Consider the following 27677-nt stretch of genomic DNA (forward strand, 5'->3'; position numbering starts at 1 on the left):
GTCTATAATTCGCTAAGACCCCTGAGTCCAGAGTAGGCTTTTTGAGCAGGGGCTTGACTACAGCAACCTTAAAAGCCTGTGGTACGTAGCCTGTTTTGTAAAGACAGATTGATCTGATCTAATATGGACGTGCTGATCAAGGTAAGACATCCTTGAGGAGTCTAGTCGGGATGGGATCTAAGAAACATGTTGATGGTTTAGAGGAATGAAAAAACTATTAACTGATCAACTTCCACACCGTATGTCAGAATGAGATCAAGGGTGTGATTAAAACAGTGAGTGGGTTTATTTCCATTTAGAGTCTAATAGTGAATTAAATACAGTGTTGAGGCAGTTATCATCAACATCTACATGGATATTAAAGTCACCCACTATAATGACTTTATCTGCACTAAGAACTAAATCAGATAGAAACTCTGAGAATTCAGTTAAAAACTCAGAGTAAGGGGCAGGAGGACGGTACACAATAACAAACAGGACTGGTTTTTGATTTTTCCAGTTAGGATCAGAGAGGCTAAGAGTGAGGCTCTCAAATGAATTCAAACTATGTTTAGGTCTGGGGTTGATTAACAAACTTGAGTGGAAGATTGCTGCTACTCCTCCACCCCGACCTGTGTTTCTAGGAACATGATAATTAACATGACTTGAGGGGGTCGACTCATTCAGAGAGACATATTCATCCTGCTGCAGCCAGGTTTCATTAAGATAGAATAAGTCTATTTGATGGTCAGTTATCAAATCATTCACTAAGAGGGATTTAGACGAGAGAGATCTGATATTTAACAGTCCACATTTGATTGTTGTCTTGTTATTTGGTTCTTTATTTGTATTAGGTTCTTATGAATCACTCCTCTTGTTGGTTCTTGATATAAATAATTTAGGTAGTCGGGGAGCAGACACTGTCTCTACAGGCTGTAAGGAAGTTGCAGAGAGGTGTGGGCTCCACTTTGAGAAGTCAGGGTTCAGACTGTGGTGGCATTGGAAAACATCAGCTACATATCCACATTAGGACCAAATATGAAAGTGACAGACAGATTTCCTGTTATTTGGGCTGTTCAGACCGCCATAAACTAAAATAATAATCAGTAGTTCTTCCAGCTCCAGCTTGTTAGTACCACTTACTTTCCAGCCTTTTGTGGACTCTGTGGCACATTTTTTCAGACATGTTGCTGCCTTGAATTTCAACATGTTTACATTTTTTCTATAATGTTCTCAGTTTAAACATTTGATCTATTTTCTATGTTCTTTTGTAAATCATTGAATTCTGTTTTTACGTAGATGTTACACAGCCTCCCAACTTTTTTGGAAATGGCATTGTACAAGCAACATTATCAGCCGGTGTTAATCAGCTAATATAGTTTTTAACCAATATTTAAACAATATCTCATGTTCCCATTCATTATAATTGCCGACTTCTTTTACTTTGTACTTGTAATTGCTGCAAAATCAACATCAAACAACATTTGAAAACTGAATAAATCAGCTTAGTCACGACTGACTTCTCTAATTGTGTGTCATGAAGTATCCTTAGTTTAAGCAGCAAGTCAACTTTGCATGACAACCCTCACAACCCACAAACCAACAACTCTTCTCTGCAGATGTACTATTAAAAACTTTTGGTGCCATTGAACCAGATATTCAAACGAGGTTCAGATTTGAATAAAGAAGCATTATCCTTATAATTTCCCTCTTTGTGTTTCCCTGTTGAGTTACAGTAGAAAGAAAATAAAAAGATTTTTTTACAAAAAGCTGTTTGGGCAGGTGTATCCATGATAAATCCTTGATAATGACTGAAAATACAAAACTACTGATGTTGAGTAAGCAGAGACTGAAATCTGAAGTTCTGTTTACATGTAACTCCCCAGATGTGGCACAATATTCTCAGTTTCAAAAAAAGACCCATGAATGGGCAGACCTTCGGGTTTGTTCTATTTGGAAAATGGAAGGGAAACCCTGTGAGACAATCACTTCTAAAGCTCAACCAATGTAAGATTTTTAGATATTTTACTCACATTGTTCTTCTATGGAGCCCCCTAAGCTGCATGGTGGATGTGTCCATAGAAACTAGAAGAGGGGACTGAGGCAAAGCTACAGGCAGAGTCGTGCCTCTATGTTCAGGCAGTCAAGACATGAATGCATGACACATTTCAGATAAACCACTAACAGCAGTGTCTTACTGACGGTGTCACCAGCTGCACCATCAAACCTCCAGAGGATCCAAAATGCAGGAGCACGTCTGTCTGTTGATCAGTAAACACGTTACAACACTGTTCAGATCTCTACACTGGCTTCATGTAGCTACTGCATCAGGTCCAGCCCAGACTCTTATCATCAAAGTGGCCAACTAAACAGCACCGGTACCTGAACTCCCTCATCCTGCTCTCCAATCTCCCTCTCGTTCACTGTGCTCTGCAAGTGAACAGCATCTTGTGGTGCCTTAACCTAAAAAAATGCCAGGTAAAACTTTTCAGCTCAGCTGTTCCACAATGGTGGAATGAGCTACCTACCTCAAGAACAAAAACAAAAAAACACTTATACCTAGTAGAACTGAACCAGCTCTTTCTAGAGCACTTTAAAGTTCTTTTCCTTAACTTAGATATTTTGCTTTATTCCTCACTTGTAAGTTGATTTAAATAAAGCGTCTGATAAATAACTAAATGTGAATTATTACTATAACATATAGTATAATGCTACACAGCAAAAAACAAAACACACACACACACACACACACACACACACACACGCTCTTCTCTTCTGAAACAAACTGGAGATCATGCAGTAAGATTCACTGCAGAACTGCTGGATAAGAAAGAACAACTGACTCAGTTGTAGCTTGTTGTACCTAATAAACCGACTCCTGTTGTATTTACATTTCACCTAATTGTAAATAATAATAATAATAATAATAATAATAATAATAATAATAATAATAATAATAATAATAATAATAATAATAATAATAATAATAATAATAATAATAACTGTACCTTTATTAATCCCAATACAATTGTGTTTCCTCCTCTTTGTCTCCCTCTCTCTGTTCTCCTCTGCAGGTGTCCTCAGCCTGGAGCTGTATATCTCCAGAGTCCAGTTACTGGTTCATTGAACAGTTTGATTTAAATATTTAAAAATGTTGTAACGCATTATACAGAAAGTAGCTTCTGCTATTTAGCTTTACCTCACTGATATACTGTACATGGAGTGGACACAAAACAGAAATACCTGTTAGTATAATGCAATACATGTACTAACAAATAACTTTAACAAAATCTTCTTTATGAAGGTGTCAGATATTGTAATATTTAATCACTGATGATGACATATTTAAGTGAGTCTTGGTCAGCCCACAAACAGAAGATAAAGGAGATTTCTGACCTTGAAATCATTCAGAATCTTAATTATATCATCGTTTTATTCATTTGTGTGAGATTTTTTCTAAAACATCGACTAGGAAACTAGGATATGTGAGAAACTGTATGAACACAGCATTTTAAGACATACCACTGTAAATGTAAATGTATAGTTGATAAAATACTCTCTTACTCTAGACTGAATCCTTCAAATTAGTCTACCATGACACGTGGGCTGGACAAGACTCAACCAACCTCTATTTAAGCAGATGGACTTCTTTTCTCTAACAGGTATCTCAGTAAGGAAGGTAAGGACCTCCGACTTTAGGACGGTGACTGTGAAATTTAGTTTGAATCTGCATCAGAATAATAGTGACTTGACTGTTACTGTAAAGGTGGTTAGAATGACACCAGTGGAATCACCATGTGAAGTTTTTAGTTTAATGTTGAAAATGCTGATGATTCTTTTTCAGGCTGTGTTGATCTCTTTTCTGCTGCTTGTGATTCAGTGGTAAGTTCAGACTTTGATTTGACCTTTGAATCGTTTATTTAATAGTTATAGTAATAGTTTATTACAGAAATTTTAATGTTTACATTCTCTGTTTATCTAGGCAGTTTCTAAATTTAAAAAATGAAGACACTGATCTTGGTGGCTTTACTCTTAGTGCTGGTGATTCTGATAAATGCAAAAGATGAAGTAAGTTTTTTTTTTGTACATAAATATTGTAATTCTGAGAATTTCAGAAAGTTTCAGAAAGAAATAATATTTCCGTAGGTGCCCTGAATGACACTCTGACATCCTCACTGATAGACATGACAGACTATCTGTATAAGCCCATTAGGTGTGAATAATCCATGTTATCATTGTGAGAGTGATGTTTTCTGTTACTTCCTCTACCGTAGTACAAACATCCTCCTGTCTGATCATTTAAAGAGTATTCATTTCATTAGTTCTTCTGTCATTTAATAGCTGTGTTGTGTTATTTGCAGTAAAGTGGAAACAAACGTTTTCTTCCATTCACAGTACCAGTTTGGAGACATCATTGCTTTCCCGCGTAAAAAGATCTGCGGTTGTGGGCCAGCACTCTACAGCCACTATGCTATTTATGTTGGGAATGAAAATATCCCAGGCAAAGAACCTGATCAGGACATATTTCACCGCATACGTAAGTGTAATTAACCTAAAATGACAATTTGCAAATGTGCACTGTGCTTACACATAAGTGTTAATACAGCTTTGTGACTCTAATAAGAAACACCATACTGTGTCAGTTTATTTGGTACAAACATGCTCAGTTAAACTATATATAAGATAGGATATGAGATCTATATATAAAAATCTTTTTGTGGATAAAAGAAATGTGAAAAGTCAGATGATAACCTGCATGTTTCACCTTTAGCACAAGTACTAGAAACCCAGCGAAAAAACTCCTCAGACAAAAGTGAAAAGACATAAAGTGGTTTTCAAACGACTGAGCCCTCATGATTTCTGTGAGCTCTTTGCTCAGGGACAAAACAAACAACATCCTCCCATCTCTGTAGTGGATGAATATGGTGTGATATTCACTTTCTAATCAAACTGAGAGCTAACAAACACGAAGAGTCTGATGCTTTTGTCTGACTTTGCATGATTAAACTGAATTACTTAAAATGTTTTGTGATATTTTGTTAAAAACAGTGTTAGTTAATAAGTACTACTGAACTTACTGTAGTTTGCTCTTTTTCTTCTGTCCTTCAATGCAGAGGCAGTAGATAATAACAGAGGAGGAAAATAATCTTGGATTTGTCATTGAGTTCACATGTTGTTATGTTGCTTTCTTTTCACATCTGTGCAGGTCCAACAGGTGGACAGGACATTTCATGTACCTTTGGAAGTCTTAGCGGGGAAACAGACCATAATAAAGCAAATTACCTTGACCAAACTGAAGGTTACACCATAGGAGATCATACAACAATGACTGACCGAATCAAGGAAATGACAGACCAGGAAAAGTGTAGAAATTATCATCTCACTAAAAACAACTGTGAACACCTTGTCACATATGTGCGCTATGGACGCCCACATTCAGAGCAGGTATGTAACAGATTAAACAGTATCCCTTCAACATGTTTTCTCAATTTAAGAACGGTAATCATCACTATAATCACATTTAATTGGTTTTATGTTCTGAATCAACCTTTCATAATCATAATATTCTAGTACTCTTCAATTCATAGACAGAAGGGAGGTTATTAGTGCTTTGGGGATTGAAAGAGTGTAGGTTCATAGAAAAACAGGAGACAGAGGGACAGTGGTGGTAAAGGAAAGTTTAGAGCTTCGATTTTGAAGTGGAACAAATATTTAAATAAATATCTCATTTTAAGGACAAACACTCTTGTAAAATGATGTAGGGGGTGATGAATATAATTAAAAATAATAGTTAAATCTAAAAGATAAACATTAACTTCAATCATTAATTTCTGTGTTTGTGAGGATTTTTTTGTTTGAGTTACTCTAAAAATTGACAACGTTGCACTTTACAACCAGAGTTTAATACAGAGATGGTTCATGAAAAGTCAGTTTACTCATACTATATATTACTTCATATCCTGGAGAATGTGGCCAGAACAATACTTGATATATGATTGACATGGACTACTTTTGGCATTTTTACCTGGTCAGTTTTAATAGAATTTGATACACTATGTGAGAGATGTGAAATTTTTGTGAAATTGATTGAACTTGGATTTGTTGATTGTAGCGTGGCACAGTTGTTGGACCAGCTATATCTTTGTGCCCACGTTTGACCAGACCTCATGACAATGCTGTGTTCATACCAAGCCCAGACGACAGCGAGGAGGATGTATGTAAATATAGGTGCAAACTAGATGCCGGAAGGAAATCTGGATCAAATCTGATCGGCCTGTCTGTATCGCTTCTCTTACTTCCTCATGTGACATGAGGTCTAATCTGGAATAAAATATTAAGCAAGAGGATCACAGGATTGGTGGTTTGATTCCCTGGCTGCCATGTCACATGCCAAAGTGTCCTTGGGCAAGATGCTGAACCCCAAGTTGCCCCCGGTGAGTCAGGTCAGCTGCATAGCAGCTCTGCCATCGGTGTGTGAGGGAATGAGATGCAGTGTAAAGAGCTTTAAGTACCAGTCAGGTAGAAAAGTGCTATATAAGTGCAGAATATGTCCTCTGAACCATCTCTTAGTTCTGCTGCTATAGCTTAGTCTGCTGGGGGAACTCTACTGATACACTGAGCTCCTCTCTCCTTCCTCTATCCATTCAAATTCTACCATTTCATGTCATGTGTGTGAATGGGTGAATGAGATGCAGTGTAAAGCGCTTTGAGTATCAGTTAGGTAGACCTCGCGCAGTGCAGACCCTGAACATGTCCGGACTTTACCCAGGTGAGCTGCATGTGAGAAAGCAAATGCCCAACAGCTCGGAGATTAACAGGATTTTATTCTGCGTGTCCCCTGGTACAAAATCTAAATAATAATCTAAGTGAACCAAGCTGGGAACACAGCAGGTAGTGGGAACAACACCAGAAAGTGTAGGAGGTGGAGTAACGATGGGTACTTACCTGCTGTTGACAATTTATTTTAATATGCTTTGTGAAAAATCACTCAAATTACTCATTTACATTTACTCCATTCAACTACAGCACAGTAAGACATGAAAGCATCATAAGAAGTCAGGAGAAATTTCAAACTCACAACATTCAGAGTCCATTTTATCCACCGATTTGCTGCTTTTCATTGACATACAGAATATAACTGTAACTGCAGCCTCGTTCAGACAAAACAAGACATTCAATCTGTCCTGATTCCAGCCTCGTTGCTGCCTTTATTTCTTCCCGTCTACCCCTCTGGTCCAGTGAGTTTTCCCTCTGGTCTGTTCTCTCCCTCGTTGTTCCCTTCCCTGCTCTGTTTCTGTTTGGATCTCCCTGTGTTTCGACCTGGATTGTCTCACTGTTGTGGATTTTGCCTGTCGGATTTATCTCTGAACTGCCTATTTGTGTATGACCTTGATTCCCCTTGGTTTCCCACTGTGTTTTGGACATTGGTTTTCGTCACATTCTGTGACTGTCATCGTGCTTCTGTGATACTCCTGGACACTCTCCACCAGATTTCAGTTGCCACCATTCACCACCTCCATTGTCCTCCATTTTGTTCCATGTGCTCGCCGTTGGTTGGCCAGCTTGGTCGTGACGTCACTTCCGGTTGCCAACCAGACCACCATACTCACCCTACCTCATCTCCTCCCATCTAGTGACTGTGCATTCACTGATTTACTGTTGTTCTGTCATTGCAAATAAAGATTGACTACTCGGTTCTGTCCTGTCTGATCTCTGGCCATGGAGTCCTTCATCCAGCTCGTGACATAAACCACATATTTTCACTGTTCTATTACATTTTATAGAACAAATTATTCATTGAGGAAATAGTCTGCAAATTTGCAAAGTTAATTATTAGTTGATTGACAGCTGCAGAAATGAAAATTAGACCGTAGTTTACAGTGAGGTTCACATTCACACCACTTCAAATGTATAAGAAGCAAAGATATCACAAAGTGCCATTATATAGTGTCATTATTAGAAATGATGAGAATACATTAAGTTTGTGTTTGATACGTCTAATGTTGAACACATCATAATATTTCTACAAACCTCGAGCATCCTTCCACCATGAGCGGCATCAGAAATATGGAATTAACTAGCACAACCTGTGGAACTGTAGCTCGCTGTCTGCTTGACTTTATGTAGGAGGGTGATACATACTGTGGGAGGGTGTTACCTGATGGGCAGCAGTAGTAGTAGTTAGTAGTACTAACAACCCCACATTCTAATAATAATAATAATGAATACTTTATTGATCCCTCTGGGAAATTGCGGTTGGACAGCTGCCAGGGTTGCAAGTTTCCAAGAGGAACTGGGAATCGAACCACTCACCCTGGAGTCCACAGACGACTGCTCTACATCTGAAGAAATTGATTATCTTTGTTAAAAGATAAACAGTTAATTTTATTTATTTGGACAACTGACTGACAAGAAGTGGCAAAATGAACAGTTGGATAAATTCTTAAAAAGAAAGAAATAAAGCACTGGTGAGCTCAACAGAGCTTCGATCTAGATTATTTTATTTATTTATTATTTATTTTATTTCACATCCATCGTGGTGCAGCATATTCTGTAATCATCCCTTCACAGACACTTCTCTGTCTCTAATGTGAAGAAGCAGTAATGTAGTAATGCTGAGGCAGTTCAGAGGTCCATCTCCAGGATAACCTCCTCCCAATAGTCCTTAAAAAAGCAGACGTTGGCCTTGTTCTGGCAGAACTGGTGTAACCCCGGCCAAAGCTCAGGGTCCACATACGTGTGGAAGATCAGGTAACCGTGGAGACTTGGCAGCAGAGCTTCAAGCTGAGCCAGGAACACAGAACACACTGAAGCCACACTGCGGCTGAAGATGTTGATGTTAAAGTGCACAGCATCATGGCGGTAGGGGACGGGGTACGGTGTGGTGCACAGACTGACGGCAGAGGGTTCCAACTCCCGATCTACGATCCACGTCAGTCCTCTGCGGCGCAGCACCTCCAGGTTGGGCTCCATGGGCTTCAGAGGCTCCCAGTCATTGATGATGGTTTTTCCAGGCAGCAGATTGGAAACCACGTGGTCGGTCAGGATCAGAGTCTCGACCTGCTGCTGGTTCAGAGTCACTGTGTGGTAGGAGTGGGACTGAGCCTGGCTCTGGAGTCTGGTACGAAGTTCAGCAACAAATGCTCTGAGGTTGACTGCCTCACAGCACAGAGACACAATGGCCTGCAGAGAAAACCTCAGTCTGAGTTAGAAGATCCGATTTGTGGCTTAGTTACTTATTCAGATCTTAACTTAACCCCAACTTTAACTCCATTATGATCTTTGGACACTGACATGATCAGAACTTAAAGAGAACTGCTGCCTATTCAATCTTTCTGCAGATACAAAGCAACATTTGAGCTGTTTTTTGTGTTTGCTAATGAAAATAAATCCAACACGTCCTCTCTTTGACCTCAGGTTTCGTCTCTACCAGCTCCTGAGGTGAACATCTGTTTGTTCAGCTGCTAAACGCTCCGTCATGTTCTCCAGCTACTGTTTGCTGCTGAGCAGGAAGTGGACGGTGAGATTTTTCTCTAAAACCTGTTCGACAACCAAAAGGTTCAGTTGCAGACCTGAACACCAAAAGATGAGCTAAAAGCTGCTTTGAGTCATCTGATGAATCTTTATGGGTTCATTATTATGAGTGACAGGAGTCAGGTCTGTTTTCACATGTATGAATAATAAAGAGGAGTCCCCCCACGACTCACCTCTTTAGCTACCAGTCTGTACTTGGACAGTGTTCGTGGTGGAGGCTGAACTCCTCGGCTCAACCTCACAGCAGAGACTTGTGGGTAATGACGATGGAGGTAGTCAGTCACGTGCTTCTGGAGGGCGCCAGCGATGCCGCGTCCTCTCAGATCAGGTACCACCCTGAGACCCTGAAACACTGCAGTCTGACCTCCGTCCACCAGCAGCGCAGACTCCAGCGCCACCTACAGGTGAACACAGACACAGGTGAGCTTTAAAACCTGATACATTTGAAATTGAATATATTGAACAGTTCTCACCACCCTGTCGTTCATCCTAGCGAGGAAGACGAGGCGTCCAGGCTCCTGCAGCCAGCGGTGGAAGGTAACAGCCATGTAGTCCAACCCATCGAAGGCCTCGCTGCTGCAGATGTTCAGGACCTGCATCACAGACACACTGACACGTGTCAGCACAGCAGCTTCAGCTCAAAGACACTTTAGTTTATTCTGAGGGTGGCACCAGCTCCTGTCTGCTCACTTTGAAAGGAAAGACATGATGTTGGTGAGTTAGAAAAGAAAAGGACTTCGTCTTCAGGAATTCCCAGAGGACATTTCAGACTGTGCCAACATGTCACCATGGTAACAGCTGACATATTAACACCTAGTCTGAGAACAGTGCTGTGTCTGCACATTAATACACTAATAGAGGTGGGAGGCAGTTTTCTACATTTGTTCTGGGAAATATTGTGAAATTTCTCAAATCCACTGAGACAGTTTGGTGGTTTAGTTTAATGTATTTAGTATAAGTTGAGACCTGCTGGAAGTCCTGCTCCTCTGCCAAACTGTACTCCACATCACAGACGTCTCCGGCTGCAGACATCCAGAACCTGCTCACAGACCCTGTCGGGTTGGTTTGTGTTGAACTCTTTAGATCCTCTCTGCTCTAAAGGTTCCTCGTGTGTTTCTTTGTCACTGTGCAGAACACTCCAGTTCAGGAAAAGAGGGAAGTAAATTCTGAGCTGCGTTCAAAACCCACAACAAAAGTGTCTCAGACAGAAGAGACTTAAAATCTACTGCTTTCCTTTATGTAAATCAGTTTTCACCAACATTTAAATGTGTCTTTTAAACTGTGGATTTACACATTTACACAATTTGAACACATGAAGCTGTTTTAACACATGAAGACGACCCTGAACAGACGAGTGACTGTGAACGACCCCTTTAAAAACACATTCCTCAGCTGGTTTTCTATTAGTTACCAGTCAGACTCAGGCTGGTGAGAAGATTGAACTACAGTCTGAAGGACGTCTTAAAGGTGACCTGTGTTTGTGCTGAACAGCACCAGTCTCAATCAGGTCTGCAGAACGGTTCACATTTTAAATGAAAACACAATGAAGTCCTAATGGTGACACCTGCTGGACAACAATGGGTTTGGGTGAAAATTCTCAGTCCAGGTGCAGTTTTCTGGAAGTTGAGTCACGGTAACGGGACTTCTCTCTTGTCAGGTTTCACTATTCATCCACCTCCAACTATCCACAGACAGTCCAGCTGCCACGATCCAACGTCCAGATAACACCTGATGTTACATTTTGTGGGAGGAATGAGCATAAGAGCCTAAGACATGTAGAGAGAACATCAGAGACACACAAAACTCCATCCATTTTCCTAACAAGGAAATTATTGGGACAAACTATTAATAATGAATTACAATAGTCCAGTCTGGAATCTAGCCACAGGGGTTGCAAGCCAGTTACTTCTGTGCCGGTCCCAAGCCCGGATAAATAGAGAGGGTTGCGTCAGGAAGGGCATCCGGCGTAAAAATGGCCAAAAATAACCATGCGAATCATCCACAAGACTTTCAACAGCTGGAAAGGTGGAGGTTTGCTCTGGAAAGAAGAGGCATGAAAGCCAGTCGTAGTAAGACAGAATACATGTGTCTGAACGAGAGGGATCCAGGTAGAAGCGTTAGGTTACAGGGGGCTGAGGTGAAGAAGGTGCAGGAGTTTAAGTACTTGGGGTCAACAGTTCAGTGTGATGGGGAGTGTGGAAAAGAGGTGAAGAGGCGAGTGCAGGCAGGTTGGAGCGGGTGGAGGAAAGTGTCAGGAGTGTTGTGTGACAGAAGAGTGTCAGCAAGACTCAAAGGAAAGGTGTACAAGACAGTGGTGAGACCAGCTCTGCTCTATGGGTTAGAGACGGTAGCAGTGAGACAGAGACAAGAGGCTGAGATGGAGGTAGCAGAGATGAAGATGTTGAGGTTCTCCTTAGGAGTGACCAGGTTAGACAGAATAAGGAACGAGTACATCAGAGGGACGGCTCACGTTGCCTGTGTTAGCGACAAAGTCAGAGAGGCCAGACTGAGATGGTTCGGACATGTTCAGAGGAGGGATAGTGAGTATATTGGTAGAAGGATGTTGGAGATGGAGCTGCCAGGCAGGAGGGCAAGAGGACGACCAAGGAGGAGATATATGGATGTCTTAACAGAGGACATGAGGTTGGCTAGTGTTAGGGTAGAAGATGTTCATGATAGAGTTAGGTGGAAAAGGATGATTCGCTGTGGCGACCCCTGATGGGAAAAGCCGAAAGAGAAGAAGAAGAATAGTCCAGTCTGGAAGTAACAAATGCATGAACTAGTTTTTCTGCATCACTTTGGGACAGGATGCTCCTAATTTTAACTTTAATGTTTCTCAGGTGAAAAAAGGCAGTTCTAGAGATTTCTTTGATGTATGAAGTGAAGGAGATATCCTGATCAAAGATAACTCCGAGGTTTCTTACAGTATTACTTGAGGCCAGTACTAAGTCATCAATGGTGATTAGACATAGTGTCTCTGAGATTTTTAGGCCCAAATAAAATAACCTCTGTCTGAATTTAGGAGAAGGAAATTGGAGGACATCCAGGCCTTTATGTCTTTTAAGCAGCTTGAAGTTTGACTAATTGATTAGTTTCTCCTGGTTTCATAGATAAGTATAGCTGGGTATCATCTGCATAAATGTCCATTGTTATATGGAAATTTATAGAGTGTTTCCTAATAATACTGCCTAAAGGGGACATATATAAAGTGAAAAGAATCGGTCCAAGCACAGATCCCTGTGGAACTCTAATCTTCATACAAGTTATTGCTGGTTACATCATTTCTTAGAAACTACCTTTTTTTTTCCATTTTACATGATGTCTGCAAAATTCAATATTTTACATTTGTAGAGGATAAACAATAAAGAAATACATTTTGTTCATATTATAGTCACTGAATTTTAATCTTAATCTTTTTGTCTGTAACTTCCTCAAACTGGCAGACTTCACTTTATACATTGACTGAACCCAGTTCTCTTTTCTTCTTTTATTGCATAAGTATTTATGACTTGTCATCTGAACACAGACGAAACCTATACCTCTTCTAGACATACTGGTTCCCACAAATTAAAATAATGCCACATCTTCCTCTTTTTTATGACGATCAGTGTTTTACTTGGTAAAATGTTTCATTACTCAAGTATCTTGTTCTGTCTAAAGCCAGTCTGTTGCTACGACCACAAATTAGCCACCACCAGCAAAAGTTATGAAAAGAGTTGGCGGGAGTTCTCATCTCAGACAAATGTAGGAACAAGTCATAAAGTTATAGAAAACCCAGTAGAACCACAGACCAGTTGGACACAGGGAGAGCCAAGGGAATTAATAAAATAATCAATCTTGAATTCATCATGCTGCTGTTTTATCGAACTGTCTAAATGATCAAGACCACGTCACACATCTGCCAGGAAGGCCGCAGTTAAGGACGAGGGAGTTAGGAGGGATTTTTAGCTTGGTGTAAGGTGAAACCTTTTTATGTAAGAATTACATATGGAGGGATTTTAAAGCAGGACTATGGTGCAGAAATCTCTCATTACAGAGATGAATGTGTTCAGTGGTGCAACAAATGATCCGTAGATTTGATCTCTGCAGATCAGCACTGGCCTGTGAAAAAGTGATAAGCAAATGAGTCATCCTTCATCATTTTCTGTTCTTGTTGTGTAAGAGCATGGTACAGGCCTCAATGTTTGACCCCTCCAGTGGCTTTTTGGTCTGGGTGAAAAACTAGTCCATGCATTTGTTACTTCCAGACTGGACTATTGTAATTCATTATTAATAGGGTTGTCCCAATAACTCATTAAAGAGCCTCCAGTTAATCCAAAATGCTGCAGCCAGAGTTCTGACTGGAATTAGTAAGAGAGATCATATTTCTCCAACGTTAGCTTCTCTCCATTGGCTCCCTGTAAAATCCAGAATTGAATTTAAAATTCTTCTCCTAACTTATAAATCTCTTAATAATCAGGCTCCATCTTATCTTAAAGAACTCATAGTTCCATATCTTCCAAGCAGAACTCTATGTTCTCAGGCTGCAGGTTTACTTGTGGTTCCTAGAGTTTCCAAATGTAGAATGGGAGGCAGAGCCTTTAGCTACCAAGCCCCTCTCCTGTGGAACCAGCTCCCAGTTCAGGTTCTGGAGGCAGACACCCTCTCTACATTTAAGACTAGACTTAAAACTTTCCTTTTTTATAAAGCTTATAGTTAGAGATGGATCAGGTGACTCTGAACCATCTCTTAGTTCTGCTGATATAGGTTAGTCTGCTGGGGGACCTCTACTGATAAACTGACCTCCTCTCCTCTCTCCTTTCTCCTCTATCCATTCAAATTCTACCATTTCATGTCATTAACTTTGTGTCTTCTCTCTCCTGTAGTTGTGTTTCCTCCTCTCTGTCTCCCTCTCTCTGTACTTTTCTGCAGGTATCCTCGGCCTGGAGCTGTTATCTCTAGAATCCAGTTGACCAAAATTTGCTTCAACCTTTGTAGAAGACAGGAAGTTAACAAACAGAGGATGACAGAGTAATATATGAAGCATGAAAATGTAAATTTGTGTCTTGTGCCCTGTTTGTAACACGTGTCAGAACACATTCTATAGAAAGTAGAAAAACTCAGACATGTGATCCTGGCAATGCTTTCTGATTGGAGAAACTTTACTTTTGACCAAATATAGAATTCAAGTTTTGACCAGGGACCTTTGCAGACCTGCTATAAGCACTGTTTCCTGTGAAAAGGGACATATAAAGGTGCACGTAACTGCAGCTTTACTGTCCTTCTGGTCACCAGACTCTGCTCATCTTATAAGTGGGTGTCCTCTCTTCAGAGACAGCTGTGCTTGTTGCTTCTTTTCTCCTGTGTGACCTCTCTTCTAGGAAACAGTCAAGGTAAGACCAACCTTCAATTAGCTAGGAGCTTTGAGAAGAAAGCTGCAGTCACGGTCTTCTACTAAATCAAGATTCATCCCAGACTTATAGAAACGACTCCTGAACCACTTGATGGTCTTGATGCATGTGAGCTTAGATTACAGGTTAAAGAGTTTGTTATACATATAGTTTGGATGCACAGGTGTGAAACTGTGGCTGAGGTTTTCAACTTACAGGTGTGCTGTCTTAAAATGGTGGGTTGGCATGTTGGCTAATTAAAGAATAACTTGTCATGAACACTTCTTCATCTCACCAGCTTTCAACTCTCGAACATGAAGAAGCTGATCTTATTCCTCATGATGAATTCCTTCATGTGTGAAGCAGTAAGTGTTTCATACAAATATTTATACATGTATTAATGTGATAATTTATATTTCTGTTTAAATAATGGTAAAATAACTTGCAACCATCCAGTAACACCCAGGGAACACAGCTCCTCCTCATCCAGTGTCCTGCGAACTTAACCTAAGCCTCTCACCAAAGATCATTACGATAGTGATATCATTAAGCTACTCCCTTCAACCTAATAATAATAACAACTTTAGAAGACCTGAATAGTAGTCATCCCATCACTTCTTCTGTCATTTGCTAGTTGTAGTTTGGTGTTTTGCAGTGAATCTATGTTTTCTTCCATCCACAGTACCAGTTTGGAGACATCATTGCTTTCCCACGTAAAAAGATCTGCGGTTGTGGACCAACACTCTACAGCCACTATGCTATTTATGTTGGGAATGAAACTATCCCAGGCAAAGAACCTGGTCAGGACATATTTCACCGAACACGTAGGTGTAGGTAAACAATTAAAACAGGCACCATGCACCCAAGTAAATCACATTAGTGTGACAAAAGTGAAGAGAACAATGGATCCAAAACGCTGAGAGCACAGTGAAACTGTGTGATCTTTTCATGTAACCCCGTAGAAGAGAGTTTGAGCATTGGAAACACATTTCTTTTCTTAGTCTAGTGTCTAAATGTGTTTCTAAATCCTCAAACTTCATTATTATTTCCAGATTTATATGGAAACATCAGATCTGTGCATCTTTTATATGGAATATATATAGAAATATATATTCTACTTAGTTTTAAGTGATGTCACTATTTGTGTCAAGTTCAAGAACCTAAATGCAACTAAAGTAAAGGTTCAATAAATTCATAAATCTAAGTCTAAATAATATTGTTACCACCCAGAAATGCTCAAAAGAACCTGAACTGGCCACTAAAATAAACCAGGTTAAATTAACATGAGCTGGAGGGAGGTGGAAACACAGGTGTGACAGTAATTCAGGTGGCCAGTGCTTCATTTCCCTGCTCCTGCTGGTTACATGTGGAGGTGTTCTTGGAAAGACACTGAAACCCTGTGGTTGCCTTTATTCTTGTAAGTGCAGTTAGACATTCACATGGCAGACATGACCAGGGTTAGAGCTGGGCTAATGTGATCCTGATGAAAGAATGAGTTCAAGAAGCTAGAGCACAAACCTGAATCTAAGTCCAGCAAATGAGTAGGGAACACTTTTTGGGTTTGTCATCGAATTAACATTTTGTAAGTTCTTTTTTTTTCCCCATAATCACAGGAGCTTCGTGCAAATTTGGAAAACTCAGCGAAGAGAGTAAAGCCAGCAACGGACAAACCCATAAAGAAAACTACCTGGACGACACTGAAAGACCCTTCATAAAACACAATGCAATACTTCAACGGATCAAAAAAATGATGAAGGAGAAGTTCTGTAAACTGTACAGCCTCTTCACAAACAACTGTGAACACCTGGCTACGTTTGTGCGCTACGGGAAGGAAATATCAAAGCAGGTATGTGGCAGATGAAACATCCCACAGCTCATCATTAAACACATGAACAGTTTTTAAGGTGACAGCTCGAGTCCTTTCATTGACTGTGTTTACATGGGCTTAAGGAACCAGGTGACACAGAAACCAGGTTTTTCAGAGAATTGGAAACAAGACATCAGCTTCCTCGAGAACCTGGCGACCTGAGTGCATGTAAACATACTGATTGATGAAAAACTGTTTGATAAAAGTGAGGCTATTAGTGTGGTGTCGCTGTAAAAATGAGTTTAAGGACCAATAAAAGCTTTGGAGAGTAAATTTTAGGCTCATATGAAAACAGGAGGTCAGAGAAAATCTTCAGAATCCAGAAAGTGGTGGTGAAATAACACACAGACCTGTGATTGTAACAAAGAGTCACATATTAATTATATTATATTATTATATTATTATTATTTTGCTTCTGTTTGTCCAACAGTAAGATCAGATTGAACTTGATTTGTTTTGTTCATGACAGCATGGCACAATAGCTGGAAGACTGTGGAACTTGATCAGAGGAAAACGCAATGTGGTACTAACACCGGACTACACAGGCTTTCCCTGCAGAGTGCTGTGTTCCATTACAGGCAAATAGACCCAACATCCAATCAGCTTTTCCTGCTCTCGTTTTTCTTTGTCCTCTACGAAATAAAAAAAAAACTGAGCAAGAACTGTCTCATCGTTTTAGTTTTTTGTTTAGAAAAAGAAGAAGCCTTTATTGTCATTTGTCACATTTTTACATGTTACAGATGAAATTGGTCGTCTGCATTTAACCCATCCCCCTGGGGGGAGCAGTGGGCAGCTACATACAGCGCCCGGGGAGCTAGTGTGGAGTGTCTCGCTCAAGGACACACCTGGTGTCTGTGAACCTTCTGCATTCAAAGCAGATGATCTACCCACTGAGCCACCAGGCCGCGTTTATAGCTTAGCTTTAGCTTTTATTTGTTCTTTTTAATTTTCAGAGTTCGACTGATGCTATAATTCACTGTCAGTTCACTGAACTCCTCCTGCTGCATGTTAGAGCAACAGCGAACACAGTAATGGTTTGTCTGCTCACACCAATATGAACCTGAACAACAACGATTCAAATGACTTAAAACCATAATCAAGACAAGTGGAAACAATATTTCAGCAAATGTATTTGTGTTTGTATATTTCACCAACGCATATAATTATCATATTAAGAACAATTATTATCTCAATGTATTGCATACAACTAAGACATAAAAGGATTATTTTAAGTCAGACTTTATTGAAATCTTGAACTCCTTGAGTCATCTTCGTCATCTTCAGACTATTCTGCAGTTTGGTTTTTGTTAACAAAGACTCACAAACACTTGTGGTTTTACTCATAAACTTACAAGCAGCAAATCGTTCCAGTATTCTCTGAGGTTCTACTGTGAACTAGTGGTAAAACTGAGGTCAATCAGAAGTCTGCCTCCAGAAAGACGACCTCCCAGTAGTCCTTGAAAAAGGAGACGCCGGCCTTGTTCTGGCAGAACTGGCGTAACCCCGGCCAAAGCTCAGGGTGCACAAAGATGAGGAAGATCAGGTAACCGTGGAGACTCGGCAGCAGAGCTTCAAGCTGAGCCAGGAACACAGAACACACTGAAGGCAAACTTTGACCAAAGATGTTTATGTTGATGCGCAGAGCGTCTTGACGGTACTGGAGGCCGTGTGGTGGAGTGCACAGGCTGACTGCAGTGGGCTCAACCTCACGGTCTGCAATCCACATCAGGTTCCTTCGGTGCAGCACCTCCAGGTTGGCCTCCATGGGCTTCAGAGGCTCCCAGTTGTTGATCATAGTTTGACCAGGCAGCAAGTTGGAAACCACGTGGTCGGTCAGGATCAGGGCGTCTGCCTGCTGCTGGTTCAGAGTCACTGGGCCACGAGAGTTGGTCTGAACAAGGAGTTTGGATCGAAGCTCAGTGATGAAGGGGCCGAGGTTGGTTGACTCACAGCACAGAGACACGATGGCCTGAAGAGGGCGACACAGTCGAGATCAGGAGTTCAGTTCTGAGTTGGCAGATTGTTTCTTTACTTGGAGGAACCCTGTGAAGCTTTTTGACTACTGGTGGTGTTGTGGAGCCACATTATTAATTTAGTACACTGACACACAAACACAAAGGCCAGTTTGTGTTCAACATCCCTGAAGATGCAGGAGGCACAGTAAGTGTAGAGGTGTGGAAACAACAGTATTACAACAATAAAATATCAGCTACAGAGGAAAGACAGGCATTCAGCACATTTGTCAGGCCTCAAGGATGAAGGCAGTAGTGTGGTGAGAAGCACTGGAAGGAAACATACCGTGACTTTGGTTTGGTTACAAGAAAACTCACCTCTTCAGCTGTGAGTCTGTACTTGGTCAGTGTTTGTGCTGAGGGCTGATCTCCTCGGCTCCGCCTGACGGTACGGACCTCTGGGTGGTGGTGACGGATGTAGTCAGTCAGGTGCTTATGAAGGGCACCGGCGACACCTTGGCCTCTCAGATCAGGTACCACCCTTAGACCCTGAATCACGACTGTCTCACCACCGTCCACCAGCAGCGCAGACTCCAGCGCCACCTACAGGTGAACACGCCAGTGAGTTTAGGCTCAGAAGGTTTTTGTTCTTCTCTTGATGTAGTTATGGTTTAAGTTCAGTAAAAACCAACAGTGATCAAAGGTAAACTACAGACATGATATCTGATGGAACATGGACACGTCTTCAGCTCTCACCACTCTGTCCTTGATCTTAGCGATGAAGACGAGGCGTCCAGGCTCCTGCAGCCAGGAGTGAAAGCTGGCTGCCATGTAGTCCCACCTGTTCCGGTCGTCTCTGCTGCAGATTCTGGTCTCACAGTCTGAGCTCCTTTACTGTCCGCTCCCAAAGACTCCTCTGTGCCTCTGAAGGTTCTTTTCCTTTGTGCTGGGATAGTGCAGGTTTCTGGACGCTCAGACTCGGATGGTAATGAAACCAAAGGAGAAGCTGACAGAAGCTACAGGTGATTCTGATTCTGTCCTTTAAATACTCTCCCCTCTGCAGGTTTTTCATTGACTGCAGAAATTAAAACCTAAAAGGGTCGCGTTAAAACAACCGTAACTGTGCTTAAGTTGTTCAGTTTTTGGTACATGGTTAATGTTTGAACTGTATTTATATGGAAGGATTAGTGTTTAATGTGTGGTTCTTTTGTTAGGGACTGTGGTGAGAGGTGAAACAATAAGCCATGGACCAAACTGTCTTCATGAGCTTTGTTTCCTTGCAAAGAAAGGCCAAAGGTTATGAGAGTCTGAAAACACAGTGAAACACAAGATAGTGAGTGTGTAACAAACATTATACCCCTGAATACAAGTGGGAGGAAGTGAAGAACTGTCCGGGCTCCACTGACATATGACCGTGGGGAGACGGCTGTGTTTGAATCATCGCAGCCGCTCACGCTGCTTTTTAAAGGCACTGGGATGTTTGGATTAACATATGAAGAAATGTTCAATTAATAATTTGGTGAGTATTAGTTTTAGTTAACAACAGGTGGCACTGGTCACATTCAATGAAATGTTTCCTTTCTAGCTGCTAAACATGCTATTACCTTTGTAAACCTGAATACATTCATGAACGTAGACACTGTAGTGAACACACCTTTAATCTGCTGCTCAGAGTCACGGTTAAAGAACATCAACCGTCTCTGAGGCGTTAGGTGAGTTTGAAGAGTCTTCATCTAAATATGATCTTAATAAGTGACCCTTCTTTACTTTATGTTTAGATCAGCTGGTGGAGGCTAAAATGATTTCATTCTGCTCCGTCTCTGTACCGTGACCTGATTTAACAACACCAGCAACACAATAAACAATGTCAACAATAGAAACACATTTTGTTTCCAGTTCTTCTTCCTGTTGTTTCTCTGTGCGTCCAGTTCCAATTCTGCATGCTCCGGTGGCTGGAACTGTCCGTGCAGCTTCAACCTGTGAATAAATAGCTGGCAGACATCATTACAACACAGAGACATCAAACATTGACGTTCTCTGGATTGAGTCTGTTTCAAACCACGATGGCCTTTGTGAACACCATGTCCCTTAGCAGCACCTTTGCTACTGTAGAAGTGTCTTGAGCTGTGGGAACATTCGTTGTTACAACTTTATTTAAACCACACAGTAAAATGTATGTGTTTTGTGTCTTCAATTGTTCTTTTTTCTTAGTTTACAAATAAATAACAGTATTTCTTTGTAATAAATGCAGTAGTCTCAACTATACTTTCATGGAAATACTGGTGGTTTAATTGCATCTGATGATTCTCAAATGTCCAATCTGGGAAATCATCATGCAGACAGGATTTTTTTATATAAACTATATTACATACTATTCATTGATGTTATAGAGCTTTAAGTGTCTTTTTTGGTTTGGTTTTAATTTATTATTAATTAATTTATTCATTTATAGTTTGTATTTCTGCCGCCGATCCAGCAGGTGGCGCTAATGCGCATATCAGCTGGTTCTCACATCAAAGCCAGAGAAGAAGAAGAAGAAGACGCAGAAGAAGAAGCGGAGGCGGAAGTGGAGTGTTTTCCACACAGTGCCAGCTGGACTCTCCTGACTGGACGTAAAGAAAACAGCGTGGAGCTGCGTTTGGATCCTGCAGCAGCAGCAGCAGCAGCAGCAGCAGCTGAGGATCCGCTGTGTGATGAAGAACCGGAGGTTCTGACCAGGAACCACCTCCTTTCTACGGTGAGTGTTTACAGGAAACGAGCAGATCAGGCCTGAACACAGACACAGACACAGATTAAAGTGTTAAAGCACGCTGCACACGGGCATGGAGCTCCTTGAAAGTTGGGGAATTTCCTGAAAAAGAAAAAGAAATTTCATTGAACAAATACAGCTATCAGTTATTTACAGCTGAAATAAAACTTGGTGCAAATTGTGCTGTTAACAAACAGCTGTAGACATTGAAATGATTCTTATTTTAACAATTGATGCTCTTTAACTTTTTATTTCTAGTTTTATTTCTTAGTTTTGGACTGAATCGGTATTAAACAGAGCAAACTCCCTTTTTGTCTTGTGGTTGATGAATTTTCAGCCTCTTCTTCACACACAGCTTGTGTCATGTTTGAAGTTTCCCCACTGTGGGACGAATCAAGGTTTATCAAGGTTTATCAAGGTTTATCTTGGTTTATCTTATTGTGTTTCTTCAGGTAATTCAACTGCCAACTGTTAAATGTGGGGGTGGACATAATGTGTGACAGCCAGTGGTGCAGGAGACAAAGGATTTCACTAAGAACCAGTAAATCTAGTCAGTTCAGAAAGTAAAACTGCTTCAGATCAGTGCAGTGGAAAAGCTAGAACCAAGGGATTTTTCTGTGGATTGGTAAATGGAGTAAACATTTTTACTGTTGTCACTGTTTTCAGGGGTTCCTGATTCTTCTTTGGGGACATAGGAATATGAGATGGAGATAAGTGTCTCCAGTGAGATTTGTTTGTCATTAGTGTCTTGTTTCGTCTCACTTCATCTAAAACTGTATTTTCCCGGTTCTTTAGTTTCTCCTAGTTGCTGCAGTGACCCACAATTCAGGTTTGAAGGCAGAGAGGACAAACTGGAAACCTGTTTAGCAGCTCATCAGGTTTCTAGTCTGTCAGACAGGTACTGTCAGAGGCCAGGTGTGTGTTTGTGGGTGTGTAACAACCAGGATATCCTCCTCCTGTGTTGCGTCACAAGGTTTTGTCCTGATCTTCAGACGGATTCGTTATTCTGCTGTTTGCTTTGTGCACTGTTTACTTTCTCTAACCTCACCTATACCTGGTCTGATATCAGACACATTTACTTCTATGTAACAGTAACTTAGTCTAAACCTCAGTTTATTCTAAAGTGCTTCATTTAGAGAGTTTGTTGTGATCACAACTTGTGTGTTGATGACATGAACGCTGTTTACACTGGTTAATTATCTTAACTTCTCTGTGGCACAGTGACCATGTATCGCGGTGGATTAGATGATGTCATTAGTTTTGCAAGCATTTGGTCATAAGGCAAATGACAGGGCTCGTTAAAGTTGGACCTGACGTTGGCTCTAAAGTAAATGTCCGAGAATTCCCACAGTTATCACAGTTTATCCTGAGGGGAAAATGAATGTCTGTAGAACATGTCATCACAGTCGTGGCAGCGGCAGATAAAAGTAGTAATGATATTAGGAATAAACGTAACCTTCCAAATCAGAGTATAACATCAGAGTTTAACTAGTGCTTTATGAAGAATAAACCATAAGAACCAGTCAGAGCATAAAATAAGTGTTCAACAGGATTCAAATTCACAGGAAGGCCTGTCAGTAAAAAAAAGAATTCATGAATTTCATCACCAAAATCATCTGGATTCATCCTCTATCTATCTATCTATCTATCTATAGATAGATAGATAGATAGATAGATAGATAGATAGATAGAGGATATATAATATAATATAATATAATATAATTAATGTTTTTATAGGGACTCTGCCTTCTGCAGGTTCTTATTTTCTTCTTCTCTGGTTCTGTGCTGAACGTCTTTAATCTGGATTCTTGTGTTTCAGGTGATGGATGCAGAGAGCAGCGAGCTGTTTCTCGGGGGTGATGGAGTCGTGGCAGCAGACACTTGGCAGCTCGACGCTCCGTTCTCCTGCCCTGAACTCATCTTCAGCGGCTCAGAGAAACCTCTGCAGGACTGGGTGGTAGACCCCAGTTGTGTGAGTGATCTAGCCTTTGTGTCTGTGATCAGTGGTACAGGACACGTTACGTCACAGTTGATCTGAAATCAGTCTGTCTGTATTGATCCAGTAAGAAAGACTCTACAGAGACGTCTGAAGCACCAACTTCAGATGAAAAATGTTTTTGCTGTTGTTTGTTGCTTACTCAGCAAAACCTCCTTTACGATCAAAATAATAGGAGACAGGTAGATGAGGTGTGAGATTTAGTTCAACAAAATGACACATTAACCTTTTTATTCAAATGTTAAGATAATAAGTGTTCACTGAAAACCTTTATCCATAACGTGTCAGACTCTGAATGACAGCGAATCAGAGGACGTCCTCCACGGTGTCAACCCAAACGAGGTGTTTCCCAGCGGCCCGCCTGCAGACCCCTCATCAGAGAGCGACAGCGGCATCTCTGAGGATCCTGTCGTTGAGACTCCTGTCACCATGGTGACAGAAGCGACTACTGCGACCACGCAGCCGGTGCCGGCCACCGTTTACCAGGTGGTTTATGACATCAGTGGTCTGGGGGCGGCGAAGGCTGAGCCTGGACAAGAGAACATCATCTCCATAGAGCTTGGTGAGTTTAAATGAAAGCATGTTAGGACATGTTAGTAGTGACGCTTAATTCACTCTTCACCGTGTCTTCTCCCGAGCAGATGAGTGGAGCTCTCAGATGCTTTTTTCAGACACGTGCATCGTTAACGAGCTGCCGGTGGTTTCTGCAGCTCTCAGTGGCACTTTAAGCGTCGTCAGCCCTCCCAGCCCTGACAGTGACCTGGTGAGACTTTGTTAAAACCTGTCCGGAAGATGTTTTGTTCATGTGGGATCGAGGTTTGACCTGGACCGATTCTCCTTCTACTGTTGCAGCTGTCTCCGGACCTCCGGCTGACTGAGGAGGAGCAGAAGCTGCTGACTCAGGAAGGAGTTTCTCTGCCCAGTAACCTTCCTCTGACGAAGGTCGGTTTGCTGAAACAGGATCATGACTTTAGCACCAATGAACAGTTGAAATGAGAGTTTTGTGAGATTTTGATCTTGTAACAATTATTATTTAAAAAAATATGAATCCCAGCTGGTGTTCACTTTTCTTTTGACATGATGAAGTGAATCACATTTTCTGCATCAGGACTGATGCTGATTTTGAACTAACCTTTATTTACAGGCTGAAGAAAGAATCCTGAAGAAGGTTCGGAGGAAAATTCGCAACAAGCAGTCTGCTCAGGACAGTCGCCGGAGGAGGAAGGAGTACATCGACGGACTGGAGAGCAGGTACGCTTCATGACTTGTTGCCAAAGTACAGCTTGACTAGACTCAAACGAGGGTGTTACTGAGGAATGAAACTGGTTCGTACACGAGGCCCAGTGTTTCTTCAGGAAACTGACAGTGTACAAATGATAAATGATTCGTCTCATACTGTAACTTGGCAAACATTTGTTTCTCGTTTATTCTTTCACACACTCTTGCACAAACTGACCCACTGTATCTGCTGAGACACAGGTGACAGTAACACTTATACTTCTGTGTGTGTTTGTGTTGGTGTGTTAACAGGGCTGCAGCGTGCTCAGCACAGAACAAGGAGCTGCAGAGGACGGTGGAGCAGCTGGAGAAACGGAACATGTACGAACAACCACATTTATTATTAGTGTTTGATGAAACCAACTCGAATCTATGAATCCAAAGAACAGTTTACTTTGTACAAACCTCTTCAGGTTCAGTTTTCTTTGTATCCTGTAAGAAATCACTGAAGAAGTCAAAATACACCTCGCTGCTGTGCTAGCTGTTCCCAGCAGCAGAGGGCGCTGTGGTATTCTTGTTGCAGCTTCATCCACAGTGACGAGCAGCAGCTGTAAAAACTGATGTCGCTGGTTTAAAACTTTGGTTCATGTCAGGCTGTGCATCGAGGGAAAAAAAAAGGTAAAGAACAAAGACGGTACAGTGTCTTTCAACTGTTGTTCTGCTGTTCAGGTCTCTGCTGACTCAGCTACGACAGCTACAGTCTCTGATCAAGCAGACGGTCAGTAAAGGAGCCCAGACCAGCACCTGCTTACTGGTAAGAAACATGCAGGATACTATGTGTGGGTGTGGATTTTATCGATTCTGGTTCTAATCAAAATTATATTTATCATTTTATGAAATCCTCGTTGTGTTCCTAAATGCTGTGACGTATAGTAACCAGGTATGTTGTGATATTGTGAATTAGAGATCACTGTGTGTCTGTATTGATGCACGTGCAGCCGGTGACGTGTGTCATGCTTCAGTTGTTCTGCTTTCTGTTCACTTTTGTTTTATTTGGCAGATCCACACATGTTCATGTTTTAACTTGAATCTTTGTGATTTAGTTTGTTTCCTGGGTGAAAAAGCTGATGAGCAGCTTGTCACTCTGAACATTTAACAAAGAGATGAACAGTGTGTTTGTGTGTGTCCTCAGATCATCCTGGTCTCTCTGGGTCTGATCATCATGCCCAGTTTCAGTCCGTTCAGCCGTACCTTGTCTGCAGACGACGACTACAGACCCACAGGAGGTCGGTGCTTCTCAAGGTTTTCATTTGATGTGTTGTCACAGCTTTGAGACGAAGTCTAAATTTTTAAATGTCTTTCTAGTCATTTCCAGAAACATCCTGACAGACGCCTCGTCCTCCCAGCCCATATCCGACGAGCTCGACAGTCCTGCGGTTCAGTCCGACTCCTCGTCGTTGTCCTCTGATCTCAGTTTGTCGGGACCTCCAGGGGACGCAGCGGTCCCTCAGGAACCAATAGAAAACTCTGAAATTACAAGCTTTGAACGCATAATCCAAAGGGGGAGCCAATCAGGGAACAGCTCAGTTGTTGTTGCCGGGCAGACTGAATCGCTGGACCCCAGTCTGAGTTCAACAGGAAAAGGAAGTCATGCCGATGAGATGTAGGCAGGTGGCTTCATGATGCCTTCAGCCACATTAACTGGACTTCAGCTTGTGGACAGAGACATAATCCTTTAATCCTTTAATGAGTTCGTCCACTAATGACTCAAGTCTAAGTCTCCTCCAGTCTTACATTAAGACTTTAAAATAACGACCTTTCATCACAATAAACATCAGTTTAACTGGTTAAAAACTCTTAGAAGCATCAACTTTGTCTCTTGTCTTTGAAAAATTGCTGCAATTGGAGCAACACCTCCACACCTGCGTCAAGGGACAATCGTTTGAGGACAGTGGTGTCCACATATTGGACAGAGAAGATGAATTAAATTAATACCTGCACACCCCACCTTCCTCTGTTTCACCTAATGACCCTATCAGGCCAAGTGTGAAGTGAAACCAAACCTGGAGGACACTTTGTGGTGTAGTGAAACCCCTGGATTCAGGTGGACCTTGAACCTTGAACCACGCATTAACATATGAATAAAGTAGAACAGATTTGTACAAGTGTCTCTGATTAAGGATTATCACAAATGGATTTATACTGGACTCCACACATGGTGTAACGAAGCCCTCAGAGATTCCAGGTAGCTCAGTTCAAACCTCCGAATCTAAAATCCCTGCTGCACTTCAGCACTAATAATAACTCTGTTAATGGTCGCAGCCTCATGTGGATCAGTAAATATCAGATACTGTGTATATGTTTGATTTCTTTTAGAGCAGAGAGTTTTTTATAAATCAGTTTTCTGATCTGTTGGACTGAACTCAGCCTCTGTGGACTTTTTTAAAGGTGAGGAAACTTTGAGACTCAAAATGCAGTGTGTGTGTGTGTGTGTGTGTGGTTTTAACTGTTTCCTGTTTGAATAGAATTAAACATATTTATTTAGTTTCATCAACAGGATGAACCGTTGGAACATTTTGATCGTAGACATCAGACGCACCAGGTTTTTGTGTTTGTACAGTAAATCAGTGGGAGAACACCTCTTATCTCTTTATGTCACAGCTCTCCTTTGTTTTCTGTTTGAGTTGACATTAAAACCTTGTACAGCAGCCAACAGTATGATGTGATGCTTTGATTGATGCAGCCACCCCTGTCGTAGTGAACTACATGTTTCTGTTTAGGACAAAAACCAAATGACACAAATGATAATAACAATAATAATAATGACTTCAGATGAACTTGATTTTTTTATTGTTAGCAGCTGTCTACCTCCACATCAGTACAGTCACACTGTATGTTTGGTTTGTTCCCACTCGATGAATCTGCTCCAATATCTTGTTTGTGTCTGAGTTAGCTCTCCTCCACCTCCTGAGGGAAACCTCTGATGTTCACCTGCTCGTCTCTGTGATTCGAC

The 27677-nt window shown here is 41.3% G+C and overlaps 5 protein-coding genes across 6 annotated transcripts; 3 read left to right on the forward strand and 2 right to left on the reverse strand.

The window, feature by feature from the left end:
* The first annotated feature begins 3803 nt into the window (after positions 1 to 3803).
* LOC113168809 (lecithin retinol acyltransferase-like) lies at positions 3804 to 6318 on the forward strand. Of its 2 annotated transcripts, none has more exons than XM_026369820.1 (5): positions 3804 to 3861; positions 3962 to 4047; positions 4375 to 4516; positions 5186 to 5424; positions 6092 to 6318. In XM_026369820.1, the coding sequence occupies exons 2-5, from the start codon at positions 3982 to 3984 to the stop codon at positions 6290 to 6292; spliced, it is 648 nt and encodes a 215-aa protein (XP_026225605.1). In that variant the 5' UTR covers positions 3804 to 3861; positions 3962 to 3981; the 3' UTR covers positions 6293 to 6318. The 2 variants fall into 2 exon arrangements, with proteins under 2 accessions (XP_026225605.1, XP_026225606.1); XM_026369821.1 differs by having other exon boundaries at positions 3836 to 3861; positions 3966 to 4047.
* A 2142-nt stretch (positions 6319 to 8460) lies between these two features.
* LOC113168806 (histidine N-acetyltransferase-like) lies at positions 8461 to 10649 on the reverse strand. Its single transcript, XM_026369818.1, has 4 exons — positions 10480 to 10649; positions 9987 to 10106; positions 9687 to 9911; positions 8461 to 9162 (listed from the first exon to the last, which is right to left on the reverse strand). Exons 1-4 carry the CDS (start codon positions 10543 to 10545, stop codon positions 8605 to 8607), a joined length of 969 nt encoding a protein of 322 aa, XP_026225603.1. The 5' UTR covers positions 10546 to 10649; the 3' UTR covers positions 8461 to 8604.
* Positions 10650 to 14783: 4134 nt separating this feature from the next.
* LOC113170608 (phospholipase A and acyltransferase 1-like) lies at positions 14784 to 17353 on the forward strand. The gene is made up of 5 exons (XM_026372760.1): positions 14784 to 14885; positions 15181 to 15247; positions 15565 to 15706; positions 16496 to 16728; positions 17219 to 17353. The coding sequence occupies exons 2-5, from the start codon at positions 15197 to 15199 to the stop codon at positions 17333 to 17335; spliced, it is 543 nt and encodes a 180-aa protein (XP_026228545.1). The 5' UTR covers positions 14784 to 14885; positions 15181 to 15196; the 3' UTR covers positions 17336 to 17353.
* An 813-nt stretch (positions 17354 to 18166) lies between these two features.
* On the reverse strand, positions 18167 to 20142 carry LOC113168929 (histidine N-acetyltransferase-like). The gene is made up of 4 exons (XM_026370005.1): positions 20108 to 20142; positions 19458 to 19569; positions 19080 to 19304; positions 18167 to 18718 (listed from the first exon to the last, which is right to left on the reverse strand). The coding sequence occupies exons 1-4, from the start codon at positions 20140 to 20142 to the stop codon at positions 18167 to 18169; spliced, it is 924 nt and encodes a 307-aa protein (XP_026225790.1).
* Positions 20143 to 21255: 1113 nt separating this feature from the next.
* On the forward strand, positions 21256 to 27377 carry creb3l4 (cAMP responsive element binding protein 3-like 4). Its single transcript, XM_026373039.1, has 10 exons — positions 21256 to 21438; positions 23270 to 23422; positions 23735 to 24008; positions 24088 to 24209; positions 24299 to 24388; positions 24591 to 24697; positions 24977 to 25045; positions 25394 to 25478; positions 25857 to 25950; positions 26030 to 27377. The coding sequence occupies exons 2-10, from the start codon at positions 23273 to 23275 to the stop codon at positions 26329 to 26331; spliced, it is 1293 nt and encodes a 430-aa protein (XP_026228824.1). The 5' UTR covers positions 21256 to 21438; positions 23270 to 23272; the 3' UTR covers positions 26332 to 27377.
* The last annotated feature ends 300 nt before the right edge of the window (positions 27378 to 27677 follow it).

This window comes from Anabas testudineus, chromosome 16 (assembly GCF_900324465.2).
Source record: "Anabas testudineus chromosome 16, fAnaTes1.2, whole genome shotgun sequence".
NCBI classification, from domain to species: Eukaryota; Metazoa; Chordata; class Actinopteri; order Anabantiformes; family Anabantidae; genus Anabas; species Anabas testudineus.